At 39.3% G+C, this 17,024-nt stretch overlaps 1 protein-coding gene across 12 annotated transcripts in view; it reads left to right on the forward strand.

Annotated features, from left to right (window-relative positions):
- RUFY3 (RUN and FYVE domain containing 3) overlaps positions 1-17,024 on the forward strand; it is an 82,539-nt gene that overhangs the window by 11,510 nt on the left and 54,005 nt on the right. Inside the window, exon 1 of one of the 12 annotated variants that reach the window (XM_004419150.3) lies at positions 3,319-4,372. The exons of 10 other annotated variants lie outside the window; for them this stretch is intronic. In XM_004419150.3, coding sequence (XP_004419207.1) covers positions 4,195-4,372 — 178 coding nt within the window. In that variant the 5' untranslated portion in view covers positions 3,319-4,194. Of the gene's footprint in view, positions 1-3,318; positions 4,373-17,024 lie in introns of those variants that run through there. One more of the 12 variants, XM_004419148.3, reaches the window with a different exon arrangement.

Here is a 17,024-nt window from a genome sequence, read left to right on the forward strand (position 1 = left end):
GCCAGCACATAACAGGAAAGATCCACGCTGGCTTCTCAGTTTCTCAGAAAATGCCCACTTATAAAAACCTGAACTAAATGTATAAGGGTGACTAAGTGGAATATATGGTTTGTAACATTAAGGTGTAAAGTGTGAAAGCTGATAAAAATTTCCTCTTCTTCAAATCTTGTATTTGTTGAAATTCATGTTTAGGAAATTTCATGAGGACCTTGCCTGTGTTATTTTTTGGCTTTTGTTTTGTTTCTTTTTTATTTTCCCTGAGTAAAATTTAATCTTTGGGGTGGAGTGCTGAAGTTGCAAAGTCTAGAAGAAAACGTGGACTTCGGGGGCATCTAGACAGAAGCAGCTTGGAATCCCAGACCTGCCACTTGCTGATTGTGTGATCTTGGGGCATTTGGTTCAACTTGGCTCAACTTTGGTTTCCTTGTATGTAAAGAGGGGATGTCGATATCTGCTTTGCAGGGATTCTTGTGAGGGTTTGATATAGTATTTATAAAGCACCTCACAAAAAGTAGAGATTCAATAAATGATAGCTACCTCAAGTAATCATTTTTCCACATTGTGTAACAGGGGCATTGGGTGTGACAAATCAGTCTTATAATAGTAGCTGAGTAAATATTCTTTAAAAGGAGTGTAACTTCTAACTTTGAAATGTGAATCTCGCTTGCTTTGAATCATTCATAATGTGGAAAATTCGGGCTGTGTAAGCATCTAGAACACAGTATTATTCAGATCATCATCTTGGATTTGAACTTCACATAGGCCTATTAATTCTGTTTCAGGGCCACAGACTGTACCCCAGCCCTCCTCACAACTGTTTTACAAATATGTGTCATTATTCACAAGTGAGGTCAAATGAGAAAATAGTTCAATACAGCTTATAATTAGCATATTTATGAGAATATGAGAAAAAAGTTCAAGGTTTATATGTCTTGCTGACTTAATATTACCTTTATATTCTAAGCTAACCTGTTTACTTAGTAAAGACCCAAATGTAAAAAGACTACTAAGCAATATTTAGAATTACTTTTGTTAGTCTTCTACAAATAGCACTTGTTTTCATAGTAAATTCATTGCTTATGAACAATGAGTAACCGTTTGTGATGAAGTCTCAAGGGTGTTTACCCACAAACAGGTATAACTGAGATAGTGGAAGTACAGGTTTTCCTGCCCACCCATGGTTCTTAGTTCTGAACTGACTGCTAACACCTCCTCAAACTGATAGATATGGGAAACTTGAGGATAACCTGTGCAGGCAGGTGTCTCTCTGCTTGGCAAAGTTTTAGTTGCTCTGGGCTTCCCTCCCTGTGCCCTCTACCTGGAGAGAAGGACCTTTGGAAGGAATGTTAACCAAGTTTCTCTGCTTATTGACCTAGATGTCCTTGTTGTGCTGGTACGTTGTAATCAACCCCAATCTCCTGTTCAGGTCAGTGAATGTTTACTGGTTGGTTGGTGGGAAGATTGTTTGTCATGGTTTGTGACAGGCTGAATTCAGGTGTCGGGACCCCAGGCTGCCCCAGAGCATTCAAATTTATTCGTGTGTTCGCTGTTCTATATTTTAAGAATGTATCAGTGACCTAGAGTCTTGATGTCTGTCATATGTACAGATAGCCAGGGGTGTTTGGTGTTGTGGTTCCAGGAACTATTCAGTGTAAGTTTATTTTTTTTTTTTAACCTTTTTTTTTTTTTTTTTTTTTGTGAGGAAGATCAGCCATGAGCTAACATCCATGCTAACACTCCTCTTTGTGCTGAGGAAGACCGGCTCTGAGCTAACATCTATTGCCAATCCTCCTCCTTTTTTTTTTTTACCCGAAGCCCCAGTAGATAGTTGTATGTCATAGTTGCACATCCTTCTAGTTGCTGTATGTGGGACGCGGCCTCAGCATAGCTGGAGAAGCGGTGCGTCAGTGCGCGCCCGGGATCCGAACCGGGCTGCCAGTAGCGGAGCGCGCTCGCTTAACCGCTAAGCCACGAGGCCGGCCCAATTCAGTGTAAGTTTAATTTAAAGGTTTTAATGACTGCTTACTATGTTTTGAAGTATTGCATGGCTTAAAGTGAAACTATAAACTATCCCCTTTAAGATTTAATGTATTAAGTTGGAAATATGTCTGGCTAGAAATGAATTGAAGTGTAATTAAATGTGAATTTGTTAAATGAAGGCTTGTGTTCAGTAGTTGGATATGTAAACTCTGCTTCCTTGAAAAAGTGATCTTGTCTTCCTGCTGCATGCCCAGTGCTTCGATGGCTGCTTGGCACTTGGGAGTACTCCCAGTGAATGTTTACTGAATAAATGAATGAATGAATGAATGAATTCTGGGTCCGGATGTCGGATGATGTTGAAAGAGCTTTAAATAGAAATGAATAAACCTGGAACACTTTATTTTCCTTAGTGACTTGCCAATTTTCTTCCTAATTATAAATGAGCATATACATACATGCATTCTTACATTGTACCAGTTTGCCTTCCCTTTAACAACATGAAAATGCCTGTTTACCTACAGAATCTGGTTCTTAGCATGTTTTCTTTGAGCTCAATCTCAAGTTAGAATGAAGCATTTATGAAATTTTAATAATATTCAAGGAGCATGTTTTTCTTTTAGTTTTCAGAAATTGGTAAATCAAGGTATCCCTCTGATAAATCCCTAGAACAGAGTAAATCATCTTGGGATATATTTTTTGAAGTTGTGTGTTCCTCCTTAAAATCAGACCATTAAATAGAAAAAACACTTGTTTTCAATCGTCCAAAACATTTTCAAAGAAAATCTTTATCCTCCCTTATGTCCTTGTCATTTACGTAGCTCAGAGAGCAAGTACCTAACTTTTTGCCACCAAGGTGTAAATGCCTCATTGGATAATATAGATATGTGTGTGGGTGGGTGGGCAAGTTGGTTGGTTGGTTTAAGAGAATATGATAATGTGCTCTTAGGATATTCCAGGAGGGGAGAATTTTTAAAATATAACATAGTTTTATCTTCTGATTAGAAACATAATACATGCTTAATGCAGAAACTTAGTAAATACAGCAACATCAAAAGCAGGCGGGGAGGGGGGGTTGCCATTCATTGGGAAGAATTTTACTTTAACTTCAAGTTTTTTCTTGCACTTCTGTCCAGTCTAAAAAGTCAGGTGTTTGTACCTTGGAGAAGCAAATTATAAATGCCTGAAAATATGATATTTAAATTGAAAATCTGTTTTAACTTTTCTTAAAACACCTTTGATAGAGTAAACAATTTTAATAGCTGGGTATGTGTAAGGATAAAAGAGGTGATTATGTGCTTGTTAAATTAATCTAGCTGCTTCTTTCACCATCTTTGCTATGGAATATTACCCAGTATTAATTGTCCTCCTGTTATCCAGCTCTTTTATCCCAAAGTGAGGGGAATTGATGAGGGTGTGTGCATTGTGTTATGTCTGATCACAGTTTGACTAGCACAGTCTGGAAGTGGGTTGTGCATGATGAGAGCGAGCAGCCTAATTGCTCTCCCTGCATCCGCAGCATCTATAAAGCATCCTGGGAATTGCTCGCCCTACGTTCAGAGCAGCTCTACGTTCAGAGCAGCTGGTCACATGAGCCTGAATTTTCAGTTCAGTTCATTAGTCAGCCATTTTGGTCAACACCCTGCTTACTGCGCACAACCAATCCTATTAGAACTCAGCATCCCGGCTCATGTGAGCAGATCCTGGAAGTGGTTTCTGCAGTTCAGGATTTTTTTAAGCTAAATTGAAAATATTGGCTTATTTTTCATTCATTTTTTTTTTCTTGTCCTGTTTTTTTCCTGCACAAAGAAGAAGGATTTTTCACTTATTCATGCAGAGGCCAGTTTTTTAAAGCCAGCTAAGGTGGCATCGGCTGTGCAGGATTTAAAGCCTATAGCTCAGCTGAAAAAGAAGGGAGTAGGGAAAGGAAGATAAAAGGAGAGAAGCTGGGAGAAGACAGCATCATCTTATTTTGCTATGTGGTAGGAACTGTCTCTGAGAAAAGATAGTATAGAATTATTTATCTTGAACAGTTGATTCTTAAACCATAAGATATTTTTCCTTGTGTTTTTTTTTTTTAACCTCCCACAACCCTTTTTTTGAGAGCTTTGTTCCAGAGCTTTGGATTTGGGGTTTTTTGGTGAGGAAGTTTTATTTATTTTTGTCAGAGGTGTGTGTGTGTTTGTGTGTGTGTGTTGTGGTCCCAGCTGAGTCATCATGTCTGCTCTGACGCCTCCGACCGATATGCCAACCCCCACCACTGACAAGATCACACAGGCTGCCATGGAGACCATCTACCTTTGCAAATTCCGAGTGTCTATGGATGGAGAATGGCTCTGCCTGCGAGAGCTGGATGACATCTCCCTTACACCTGACCCAGAGCCTACCCATGAAGGTATGGTCAGACCCTGTCCACTAGTATCTCACCAGCATCCTCATTGTTACGGCGGGTTGGGAGGGTCAGGAAGAGGTAGGAGGAACCGATACTCTAAACTGTTAACAACCCCTGAAAACCTTTCATCCTCACCTACCACCCAGCTCCCCTTTCTTCTCTACTTTACTGGAAAAAATATTATTTCCCTTCCCCCTTAGGTATCCTTTCAAAAGACGCTGGTGCTTGTTTAGATTTCTTTGTCTTTAAGCCTCTAAAGAGAACATTTGAGACCACTTATCGCATCTAACCCTAATTGATAATGAAAAGCTATTAATTTTGATTATACTAAAATGTTATAGAAATTGCAGTGATTCTTAATAGAGTAAGTTAAGACAGCATGACTATAGTTATAGGATTGTATATGATATAGTTGAAACAATCGAAGGGTATCCCATCATCAGAATATGATATTAAACAGGCTATGATATCTAGAAAATATTTGGTCAAACATTATCTTTTTCAAATAATATTGATTATTGGGTTAGATGAGAAAGCAGTTTTACATTCAGTGCTTATTTAATGAATATGGACTCTTAAAAAAGCATAATGCCTTGAAAGGTTAAACATGATTAATAAGGTAATCTCTACCCGTGGAATCTATTGGCCATTGCTTTTTATGATATATTTGGTAACTATGATGACCCATTTGAAATTTCCACTGTCAGTACCTTTGAGACTTTTGTGGTTTCTTGACTTGTGACTTTCTCCCAGAACCTTTTCTAAATTGTGAGAGGTTTTCAGCTTCTACCCCTTAATTCTCTTAACTCAATACCAAAAGGAAGAGAATTAATTTGAGTTATAGCTGCAAATTGTTTTGTTTTTTATGTGGTGGCCTCTTAGCTAGCCTTATAAAGCTAGAGAGCTTTATTCTCTAGCCTTAAAATAATGAAGACAGAAATGTTCACATGAGGAAAAATTCTTCATAAACCTCTGCGGGCTGTTTAGGCATAGCTGCAGGACAGAGGGCATAAGGTGAATTGCACATAGCAGATCTGGTTAGGAAAAGTGATTCCTTGCCCTTGACCTTGTGTTGCAATCTTATTATGACTCAGATTTCACCCTTTGTGTCTGAAAAGGATTTTATTTTTCCAGATAGACTTAGCCTTGAGAAAGTTTTAGAGAAGGTTAACATCACAGAACACAAAGAAGTCATTTGGGGTGTGTCTTTAAGGGCAATGTTTAAGTAGTTTTTAAGACCCTTTGCATCTTTTCACAATTGGTTTGTCAGTTGGACAGCTTCCTTTTGCCCTTTCAGAATGTGCACAAGGGTTAGAAGACATCAGCTAGAATTCCATACAATGCTGGTTCTGTTTAAAACAGCCTCTGAGGCTTTAAGAATCTTTAGGGAAGAAAACATTTTTAGAAGGCTACGGAGAAGTCTTTTAGCAAATGCCTCAATTTGCATATTTTGTTCTAAAAAATATTCCCATCCATTTTGAAAGTCACGCAGCATAAATTATTCCCTTAATTATAAAATCCTGTGTATCAGTGTCTCAAAAATAATTTTTAGCAATTTTCGTACCTTGAATATATATTTGTTTTTTGAGTAAGATTCCCATGAGTGAGCAAAAGTGAGCTGTTTGGTTCATGTAAGCATTTGCAGCAGTGCCGTTTCAGTTCTTCATGGAGAAATCTGTGACTGAAAATGTATGAGGGCTGCAACCTAAGCTATAAGTGGCACATCCTTTGAGGAAAATAGACAAATAGGACGTTCCCAGCACCTTAGAATCAACTATAGAGGTTATGGAGGAAAATAGAGATATACTGACAAGGAATTTTGGAATTTTGCCTTGAATTGGTCAAGAGAAGCAATAATTTCAAATGATTAGAAATGGAAATAATAAAAGAAAGCCCAGGCCCAGGCAGGCATCTGTAGGTGGGGTGATCTAGGAAACCACATGGTGCTTTACAGGGCTTCTATTGCCTTGCTTCACTGGCTAACTCTGGATGTCTGAGCAGTCGTTTGGACCCAAGAAATGTCTGCTTTAACATCAATACCAGTGATAATTGTTAGGTTTAATTTAGCTATCAGCATTTAAGTGTTAATTGCCAGGCCAGTGACAATGTGAATCTCATGTTGTAGACAAAATGGAGCACCTGGTGCCTGGACACTCAGGGGTATTCACAGAATACTTCCTGGCGGATTCACAGAGGGAAAGACATCTGACCACATAAATCCTGCAGTGGGGCCCCCTGATTCCCACAAGAGAAAATGGGCAAAAAGCATTACGTACCCTCTTAAGACGATAACATAGCCTGTGTGTGCAGCCCCCAGTGTAGGTCTGGACCTAGAGTTTCTGCCTAGCTTAACCTTTAAATACATAGGAATAAAAACATTCGCTTCTTTATGTCATTGCTTATTGGTGGTCAAGGAGGTGATCTCTCTCTCTCTCTCTTTTTTAAATACATTTTTTTTTAAAACCAGGATCAAATCTACAAATCTTTGATTATAAGTAGATTTCCTCTAAAGAGAAGAGCCTTTAGGATTGATTCCACAGGAGAGGAGAAGGTTCAGGAAAGGCTTCATCCACTGAGACTTGACTGGACCTTGTGCTGGAGTAGGTGATCGCCAGGCAGACATGGGGCGGTGCCTTTCAAACAGAGCGTGGTGAGGTGGCCGAGCTGGGGAATAGCAGGTAGTTAGGAGTGGGACCTACCTGATAGTAGGATGGAGAATTAAATGAGATAATTAATATAAAGTACTCTGTAGACATTAGTTATTTGTGTAATAGTTGCTATTCATGGAGCAGTAATTTGAGCTGCAACAGTTTAAGCCACATTCTTAAATATATTACCGTTTTAATGTATATATCTGTTTTTATATCTAACCTTCTGGAGCAGTCTAAACTAGTTGTTTACCAGACAGACTAAAGGTGAACATTAGTAGCTTAAATTCATGTTTTAGCATTGTCTTTTCTTGGACCTCTATAGACAAGAAAATAATTGGTTAAAAATAAAACTCAATTATCCAGAAATACTTGTTTTCCTGTTAACCTTTTAAAGATGGGGAATCTGACGTTGAGAGGTGATGCACAGGTGATCAGTTTAATACAATAAAATATGCCATTTGGTTACAAAGACAACTATAAGCTTTGAAATTTCTTTTTTGACTTAGAAAACTTCCTTCTCAAATACAGCTAGTAAGAGACAGACTGTGAAGAGATGATTATATTGGACAGACACACTGAGAAGAGACCCTTTGATTTTAGGGTTACTGTAGAGAACTGTATGTGATGGCTGACTTCATACATGCTGTTATGGCATAACTCTGCACTTTCCCCTGGTAGCTGCATTTTGCGTTAGTGTTCATTTAGAAGGTCTGGCATTTATACTGTAATGTATAAAGAGAGCTTACATGACACATCTGTGAGTATAGTAATGATACTGCACTACGTGCAAGGAATGTGTTTTGGTCTGTCACTTGGTTAGAAATATTTATTGGACATCCTTTGATGCAAAGTCCAGCTCTAGGGACTGAAAAATAGATGGATCTTGCCCTCAGTGAGTTCACAGTCAAGGTAAGGAGATGAAACAAAGATGTCAGAAGATAGTGTAAAGCAAGTGTGAACTACTTCGTTGCTAAAGAATAATCCTGTTTCTTAGGAACTGGGACATGGAATTCAAAGCCAGATAGCACTAGGAGTGATCACGTTTCCCAAAAGACTGTATGGGTGCAGATTTGGGATCAGGGAATATTTTACTCATGTGATATAATAAGCAAGGAAAAATCCCCTGAAGATGAAATGCAAAGTGTTACTCAGTGACTGGGGGAAGTGTCTTGTGCTGAGATAACTCCATTGACATTTACTAACGGACTTTTACTTGTTAATATCACTACAGGCTAGTATAACCCCATCTTGCCTGGGAACTGCATATGTTTTAATGAAAATAGTGCATGTCCCAGTAGGCATTTTGGCAGGGGAAGGCAAATGGCTGTTTACCAAGACACTTCAGAGCATGAATTCACTACAGTGTAGTGCAGCGCTTCTAAACCTGGGATCCATGATCCTAAAAGTTATATATAAAATTTTATACCTGTACATTTTTTTTTCTAGGGGGAAATCCTTAGTGTCCATTAGAACCTCCAAAGAAAAAAGTCAACTGCTTAAAAAACATGCAATTTTTATCATAAAATCAGATCCTTGGCCCTTCATTCAACATACAGTTAAGTATCCTGCTTAAAGTATATACCCCACACTATGCTGGGTGCTAAAGTACAGCACAGTGACCAAGCCGGGGCCTCTGTATGTTGTGAGCTTAGTGACAAGTGGGAGGTGGGGGTACTTCAAACAAGTAACATGGCAGTCATTGCAGTGCAGTGGTACAGAGCCCAAAATCTTACCCTAGGACTTCCAGGGAAGGTTTCCAGTTGAAGTAATGTTGGAGCTGAGCCCTGAAAGATGTGCAGGAGTTAGCTGGGCATCAACTAGAGGCAAGAAGTGTTGAGGGGGAGGAGACCCAAATACCAGAACTGAAAGATTATCAGTATATATTTTCAGCCCCTTTCCAAATTTCCTTTTCAATCAATTTTCACCTCTTTGATCAGAAATATTAATAAAGCCACATGATCTACTAGGGACAAAATGTTAGGGGTAGTGGTAAAATAGATTGTTTTTTTCTTTTCCGGTTGTGCACAATATTAATGTTTTAACATTAAAATCTGAAGTATTTTAACACTGAATAAGTTTATTCTGTGTGTGCGCTTCATATTTTAATAAAATAAGCATGTATTAAATCTTGTGAATTTTGATAGCCCTCTTGAATAAGATGTAATAAGAATCATTTCTGCCAATTAATAGAAAAATAAAACAACTATTACTCAATATTGAATACCAGTAACACGCGAATTTGTGATTAGAGTTTCTATTTTCACTTATTTGTGTGTGAACCATCCCTTATCTTTTTGATGTTGAGCATGTATTTCTTCTACTAAGAAAATTATAAGCATGTAGTGCTTACAGGTTCTTAAATAACACCACTTTGAACTGAAGTTGATGAAAAATCAAGGCTATAATTATTTTCATAAGTAAACATGTTAATGGTATCAAAAGTATCATTTAGCTATATATAAATGACTTTTCTGCATTTAATGCAATACCTGTAAACTGTAAACACACACAGGTCTGTGTGTGTTTGTGTGTGTGTGTGTGTGTGTGTGTGTGTATGAAATTATATAAACCAGATTTAAGGCATCTGGCTATTATAGTTTTCTGTTATGATTAAACAAACAAACAGTGCTACATGTGTTGGAGCATAAAAGAGGGATATATGTGCTCTGTTCCACAACAAAATCTCAATTTTGTCTTTTATTTTCATTTCCACGTCTACCATTATCTAATTATGTCACATCCAGGTTTCCACATCTACTTTCAGCTTTCTTCCAAACCCGTTTCTCTTCCCATACTGATTCATTCTTCATAAAATTGCCAAATGAGTCTTCGTGAAAGGAAACTTTTCCTTCTTGTCCAAGAGCCTGTTTCAGGCAGTCTTCTATATTGAATGTGGAATGTTCCTGAAAAAGTGGTGGTGGTGGTGGTGCTAGAAGGAGACGTTACCATTTATTGAGCAGTTGCTTTGTGCCAGGAACTGTTTCCTCTAAGTAATATGTATGTATTATCTCATTTAATCCTTACAACAATCTGTTGAGCCTAAGTACTATTATTATCCCCATTTTACAAATTCACATTCAGGGATGTAGTAAGTGGTAGAGCCAGGATTCGAATTCGGGCAGCCATGGTTCAACCCATGCGGGGCAGTCCTGTACCAGAATTCAGTGAGCGTAAGTCCAGCAAGAGACTTGCATGTAGTAAGGGACATCTTCATAGTCTCTGATGACATACTTCCAGCAGTTTTGTACACAATTGAACACAGCATTGGCCAGCTTAAGTCCAGTGAGCATCCAAATGAGGCCAAAAGCAGGCTATTTGGGGCATGCTTGGTGGTTGCCATCGATTAAATTGGGGACCTCAGCTTCTTATCCACTTGTTTTCTTTTTCCTCTTTCCGCTCAATTTTACAAAGTGTGTGAAAATATTTACAAACAGCAAAAATGGCGCAGTGCTGAAACCGACCTGGCTGGTAGGCAGCACCTTTATGTGCTAAATTTAAATTAGCTCTCAGGTGGATGTACAAAATGATGTGAAAGCTGTTTGTGGTGGCAGTAATGTTCATGATTATGGATTGTTTGAAATAGTGACCACACTGAATCCTTACTCTTTAGCCAAGTATTTCCGTGCCCTCTTTGGGTAATTTTACTTATCCAGTGTTTCTTCTAACTCCTTTCAATACTTACCTATTTCATCCAGGCTGTTGATTCTGTGCTTCACCAAAACCCTGATTCTTCTTCTTGTTACACTATTCCTTCCTGAGATTCTTCACGCTGACGTTAAATCAGCAAAGGGAAAGGACCCTTGACTCCTTTCATCCACAGGCCTTCTCAAACTAATCCAACACCCTTCATCTCCTGAATCATTGGGTGCTGTCTTTGCCACTTGGTTGAATGCACTTGGGATCATTCTCCAGTGAGTGAGTGAGTTATTTATTTATTTATTTATTTATTTTGGTGAGGAAGATTGGCCCTGAGCTAACATCTGTCGCCAATTTCCTCTTTTTGCTTGAGGGAGATTGTCGCTGCACTAACATCTGTGCCAGTCTTCCTCTATTTTGTATATGGGACGCTGCCATAACATGGCTTGATGAGTGCTGTGTAGGTCTGTGCCCAGAATCCAAACCTGCAAACCCTGGGCCGCCGAAGCGGAGCACGCCAACTTAACCACTATGCCACTGGGGTGGTCCCACGAGTGATTTATTTTAATGTATATGGTTCCTCATTTATGAAATTATATAGAAAGTTCTTTGGGGCAAAACTTTTTCTTGCATCTTTAGAAGGCCTCACAGTACTGTGTACTGATTATGGTAGATATCTAACACACTGTAGGTGGACTCAGTAATGCCCCATAACCCCAGAAAATAATCAGTTTTAAAAGAAAAGCTTATTGGAATGTCTTCCCTGCATTACACACAATTTATGCTTTCTGGGTTTTTTTAATTTTCTTTTTTTTTTAATCATTTATGTCATATTCCAGACTCACTTTATCTTATTTAGAAAATAGAATTTTAGTATAACATAGTAATTTGTTGTTGTTGTTTAATATATCCATGAATAATATTCAGTGCTGATGAGAGTATGGGAAGACTCCGGTGGGGGCTCTGCAAGTAGGAGGTACAGCCTTTTTGGAAATCACTTTTTTTTTTTGGTGAGGAAGATCAATCCTGAGCTAACATCTGTGCTAATCCTCCTCCTTTTTTTTTCGCTGAAGAAGACCAGCTCTGAGCTAACATCTATTGCCAATCCTCCTCCTTTTTTTTTCCCCAAAGCCCCAGTAGATAGTTGTATGTCATAGTTGCACATCCTTCTAGTTGCTGTATGTGGGACGCGGCCTCAGCATGGCGGGAGAAGTGGTGCGTCAGTGCGCGCCCGGGATCCGAACCCGGGCCACCAGTAGCGGAGTGCACACAATTAACCGCTAAGCCATGGGGCCGGCCCTGGAAATCACTTTTTCAGTGTGAATCAAGAGCCTTAAAAAATTAAGTCCAGTGATTATACCAGACGGCTATCTTAAGAAAATCATCAGAAATACAGGCAAAAAATTTACACATGTGTATTTATCATAATGTTGTGATTTATAATACAAAACCTTAAAAGCAACTTAAATAGCCCAACAGGAAAATTATTCAATAAACTGTAGAATATCTATACAACAAGCACTAAGAATGGTGTCGTGGAAGAATGTGTGATGGCATAGGATGTTGTTTAGAATATAGTAAGTTTTAAAAGCTGTCTACCAACTCACACGCACTATGGTCACAATTTGCTTTAAACGTGGGTACACATACACACAGGCAAAAAGAAATGTACCAAAAATGTAAAAAGTGATTATCTTTGAATAGGGGAACTACAGGTGATTTTTATGATATTTGTCATACTTCTTTATGTCTTCCAATATTCTACAAGAGGATATATTACTATAATCAGGAAAAAATGCTATTTTTTTTAAAAGAAAATAGCTTTATGAAAACTATAGGTGTGCAATCATCCATCCATCGGACTCATATTTATTAAGTGCCTTCCGTGACAGAGTTTCACACAGCCATGAACAGGAGCAGTTCCCTAAAAGTGGAACTACTGCTTTGGATTCAATTTCCAATATAATTTTTTTATATTTCTAGGCGACATTTTGAGTATTTCCAGGTTACAGGCCTGTGTCTATTTACTGGCACGCTTTGTTGTCGAAGCTGTCTAAACGCTGCATGCAGTGGCCAAGGGCGACCCACAGAGAGTCTAGACTTAGATGCATTGGTACTGTGTTTGATTTATTCCTTTCCTAAGTGTTCTGAAAACAAATCCTGAGTCGTTAGGATCCTTTTTTTCACAGAATTGCGTTATTGTTCTTTGCTTTTGATACGGCCCGCCTGCTTTTGTAATCTGCCTTTAGTGAGATTACTGGAACGGTTGTTGCCACCAGCCCAGTTTGCCTCAGATTTACGATGTCAGGTTCTACGAGTTGTGATCACGTGTGCACAAGGCAGTCTTTGTGAACTTCTCAAAGTGAGAAGGTTGTTGCTTTTCATACAGTCTCGGAAGCCTGCCGGGCAAAGTTCTTTGGACAAGGTTCATCCCCTCTTGTTGCTCTGCCCTGGGAATAGCCTGGCTGGTCACCCTTCCAAGGTAAGTTTAACCCCCTTGCCTCCAGGATTTTATAAAATCCTAAATCTGAGGGAGAAATGTCAGCAGAGTTGCATTTGCACCCCAGTCAGTATTTAAACCACAGAAGAGCTGCGTGTGCCTCTGAGCTGACCGCAACGTGCTCTCCCTAAGATCAGCTTTCTCCTTCCCATTTCAGGTCTACTTTCAGTTTCTGCCCAACTCCATAATCCTCCTGCACTGCTGTCTGCTTTAGTGCTCTGTCATTCATCACAGTGCCTCACTGTCTTCCCTCTCTGTTGGCGAGCCTTTTCTGGACCTTTCTTAGGACAGAGCTTTTCCTTTAATCTTCAATTTGTGCCTGTCTTAATGGAGTTCACGTTAACTTTTCTTTGGGTTATCAGCTTCCAATGCCAGAAGGTCATTTGTCCTAAGCTCATCACTGACATATTTATCATTTTCTAGAGGTAAATGCTGTACCAGATTAGATAACTCCTACTCAGTGGTGGAGCTCAGATTGGAATTCAAGTTGTCGGATTCCCAAGCCTGGGTACCTGTGAGACCTGGCTGGAAAGAGAGCAGCGCTGTCATTTGAGAGCACCCACAGTGGTCTCTGCTCTGCAGTTGTGGGTCTGTATTGTTTTGCTTTTTGGCGGTGCCCCTTTTTGGGGAGGTGGGGAGTGTAATAGGGCATGATTTTCCATTGTGGTTCCTCCAACCCCCACCAATCTACTGGGACTGCTACGAAGTGCTTTTGAGTACAGGGGAGTAAATACTAAAATCTGTTCCCTTTGCAACTTTTCGTATTTTAACTTTGCCAGAGAACAAATAGAAGGATTGATGAGCTTAGAATTAGAAGCACATGTATAGAGGGACAGTAAAACAGACTTGTTAGCAAAATGACCCCTAAGTAATTATTTATTTTTCATCATAATTAAATATTCCCAAAATAAAATGTTGAAAATAATGAGGTTCTTTTAGAAAGTATATTTAGTTTTGTTATGTATAGATGTATTTTGTTTTTCTAGTTATAGAAATGATATATTTGCATTGTAAGAGTTAAAGAATACAGAAAAGTATAAAATACAAAATAGTAGAATTCACCTAAAATTCTAGCACCTGTTGGTAACGACTGATAAGATTTACTAACCAGATTCTCTTTTTTTAATATATACACGGAGTTCACTTAGAAGCTCACATAATTTCATGAGTAAAATCATGCCATACCTGTGTTGTGTGACCTGCCTTTTTACCTCTGTGGTATCTTTCCACATCACTAATAGAAATCTGTATCACCTCGTTTAATGTCTTCAGTTGTCTGGATGTGCCGTAATTTCTTTGACTCCCTTATTACAGACATTTAGGTGTTTTTCTGAATTTGTCTACGACAGACAGTTTTGGTACATCATTATGTGTATAACTTGAACACTTTACCAATTTTCATTTTTAAAAAAAGTGGAATTTCCGGGTCAAATGGTAATGTATTTTAATTTTTTATACACATTTCCAAGCTGCTTTAAACATTAAAAAAAAAAAAAAAAGTTTTTTTAATAGCATGGTATCCTGAACTTTCATATTGGCTACTTCTTTGCAACTCGTTTTTGTCTTTCACTGCTACAATTGGTTGTGGTTTCTCACACTGTGTTAAAATCTGAGCTTAACATAGAAAACAGTTGTGGTTTTTTAGGACAGTTGATTCAGCAGCTGTAAACTGCATGATGATGTTTTATCTGTTTTTTTTTTCTTTAAGCTAGTGACAATGTCCTAAGTAGAAGAGAATGAATTTTACCCTTCACTGTACTATGAGAAATTTCACGCTTTTCTAAGATTGCTAGAGTTTGCTCTCTGGGATGACAAGGCTGCAGGGATTTCTTTTTTCTTTCTCCTAGAGCTGTAAAACTTAGGGTGTGTGTGAGATGTACTAGGTTTCATCTGAGAAGCCCACAATGTCCAGTCCCGTGGGCAGCAGCTTCCCAGCTGAGGTGTATCAGAGACGTTATTTCTGCCATTGCAGCCATTCAGGCAAGAAGGCAAAGGGTCTACTGAGGTTGGGGAAGGCCCCCTTTTCTTCATCCCCTCACTCCCCATCAGGCCCTGTCCTCCCAAGCCTTCCCCTGCTGCCTAGCTGCTCACTTGACTTAGGAATCTAGTTTATCCTGTCTTATCTCTCTAATACCAATCCCTTTTTACCTTGTGTCAGAGTTACTTAATTCTCGTCAAGGGCGATGTCTATGGATATTTTATCTTTGTAACTTCTGTACAAACTAACTGTACTGACTGCCTTAGTAAAGTCCGTTGCTCACCGTACATGCTCAGTAAATATTAAATGGCTCAAGTGTTGATAATTGTATTGAAAAAACCTACAGATCTCCTCCTCTGTCTTTCTCTTTTACTTTCACACACAACACTTCACTTCTCACACTTCTGGTCACCAAATATGTGAGGAGGGCTTCAACGCTAAGCAATTCTGCAACATTAGCAGGGTATCCTACAGTTTAACTCAATTCTGAGTCTATCTGCCTGGAGATAGCGTCAGATCCCGCAGGTTAAGGGCTCAGTCCCACAAGACTGCCGCCCACCTCAGATGTCGATTGCAAGTTGTAGATCCCCTGGTTACCCACAACTTCTGTCTTTGGCTACAAATCGAAGGTTCCCATGACTTCCTCCCCCTTGGGTTCGATTATTTGCTAGAACAGCTCACAGAACTCAGGGAAATACTTACATTTGCCAGTTTATTAAAGGATATGATGAAGGATACAGATGAACAGCCAGATAAAGAGATACATAGGGCAAGGTCTTGGATGGCCTGGAGCGCAGGGGCTTCTGTCCTCATGGATTTGGGGTGCGTCACCCTCTTGGTATGGATGTGTTCACCCACCTGAAAGCTTTTGAACCCCATACTATTGGGATTTTATGGAGGCTTCCTCACATAGGCATGATCAATTATTAACTCCTTCTCCAGCTCCTCACCGCTCTCTAGAGAAGTGGGGAGTGGGGCTGAAAATTCTAAGCCTCCAATTATGGCTTGGGCTTTGTGGGCACCAGCCCCCATCCAGGAGCTCATTAGAATAAAAGATGCTCCTAAGGCTCTTATCACTTAGGAATTTACAAGGGTTTTAGGAGCCCTGTGTCAGGAACTGGGGACAAAGACCAAATATATATTTATTATAAATCACAATATCGTAATAACTTAGTTACTTTTGCCAGGACCATTTATATTTTTTTGCTGATATTTTTGTTTTTACTATACTATAGGGCAAAGATGGACCTTGTCCTAAATTACTGTTGTTAGAACAGGACCTCTTAGCATATTTTAAAATTAGCTTGACAGTTCCTTTGCTAATTTTTATCATTATGTTACCAAGCAAATTATATTATTGTTAGTTTAACAGTTAGTTAAATTATATTTAAGAGCACCTCAGCTCTTAAACTTATCATTTGGTCTACTTAAGTTGACTTATTTTTTTTCCCTGTGTTTAGTATTTAGTTTGCTTTTTTTTTTTTTTTTGTGAGGAAGATCAGCCCTGAACTAACATCCGATGCCAATCCTCTTCTTTTTTTTTTTGTGAGGAAGATCAGCCCTGTGCTAACATCTGCCAATCCCCCTCATTTTGCTGAGGAAAACTGGCCCTGGGCTAACATCCGTGCCCATCTTCCTCCACTTTATATGGGACGCCGCCACAGCATGGCTTGCCAAGCAGGCATCGGTGCACGCCTGGGATCCGAACCAGCGAACCCCGGGCCGCCGCAGTGGAGCGTGCGCACTTAACCACTTGAGCCACCGGGCCAGCCTCAGTCCTCCTCTTTTTTGCTGAGGAAGATTGGCCCTGGACTAACATCCATGCCCATCTTCCTCTACTTGATATGGGATGCCACCATAGCATGGCTTGATGAGTGGTGCGTATGTCCG

Source organism: Ceratotherium simum, chromosome 8, assembly GCF_057802395.1.
Source record: "Ceratotherium simum simum isolate JZ-2026a chromosome 8, ASM5780239v1, whole genome shotgun sequence".
NCBI classification, from domain to species: domain Eukaryota; kingdom Metazoa; phylum Chordata; class Mammalia; order Perissodactyla; family Rhinocerotidae; genus Ceratotherium; species Ceratotherium simum.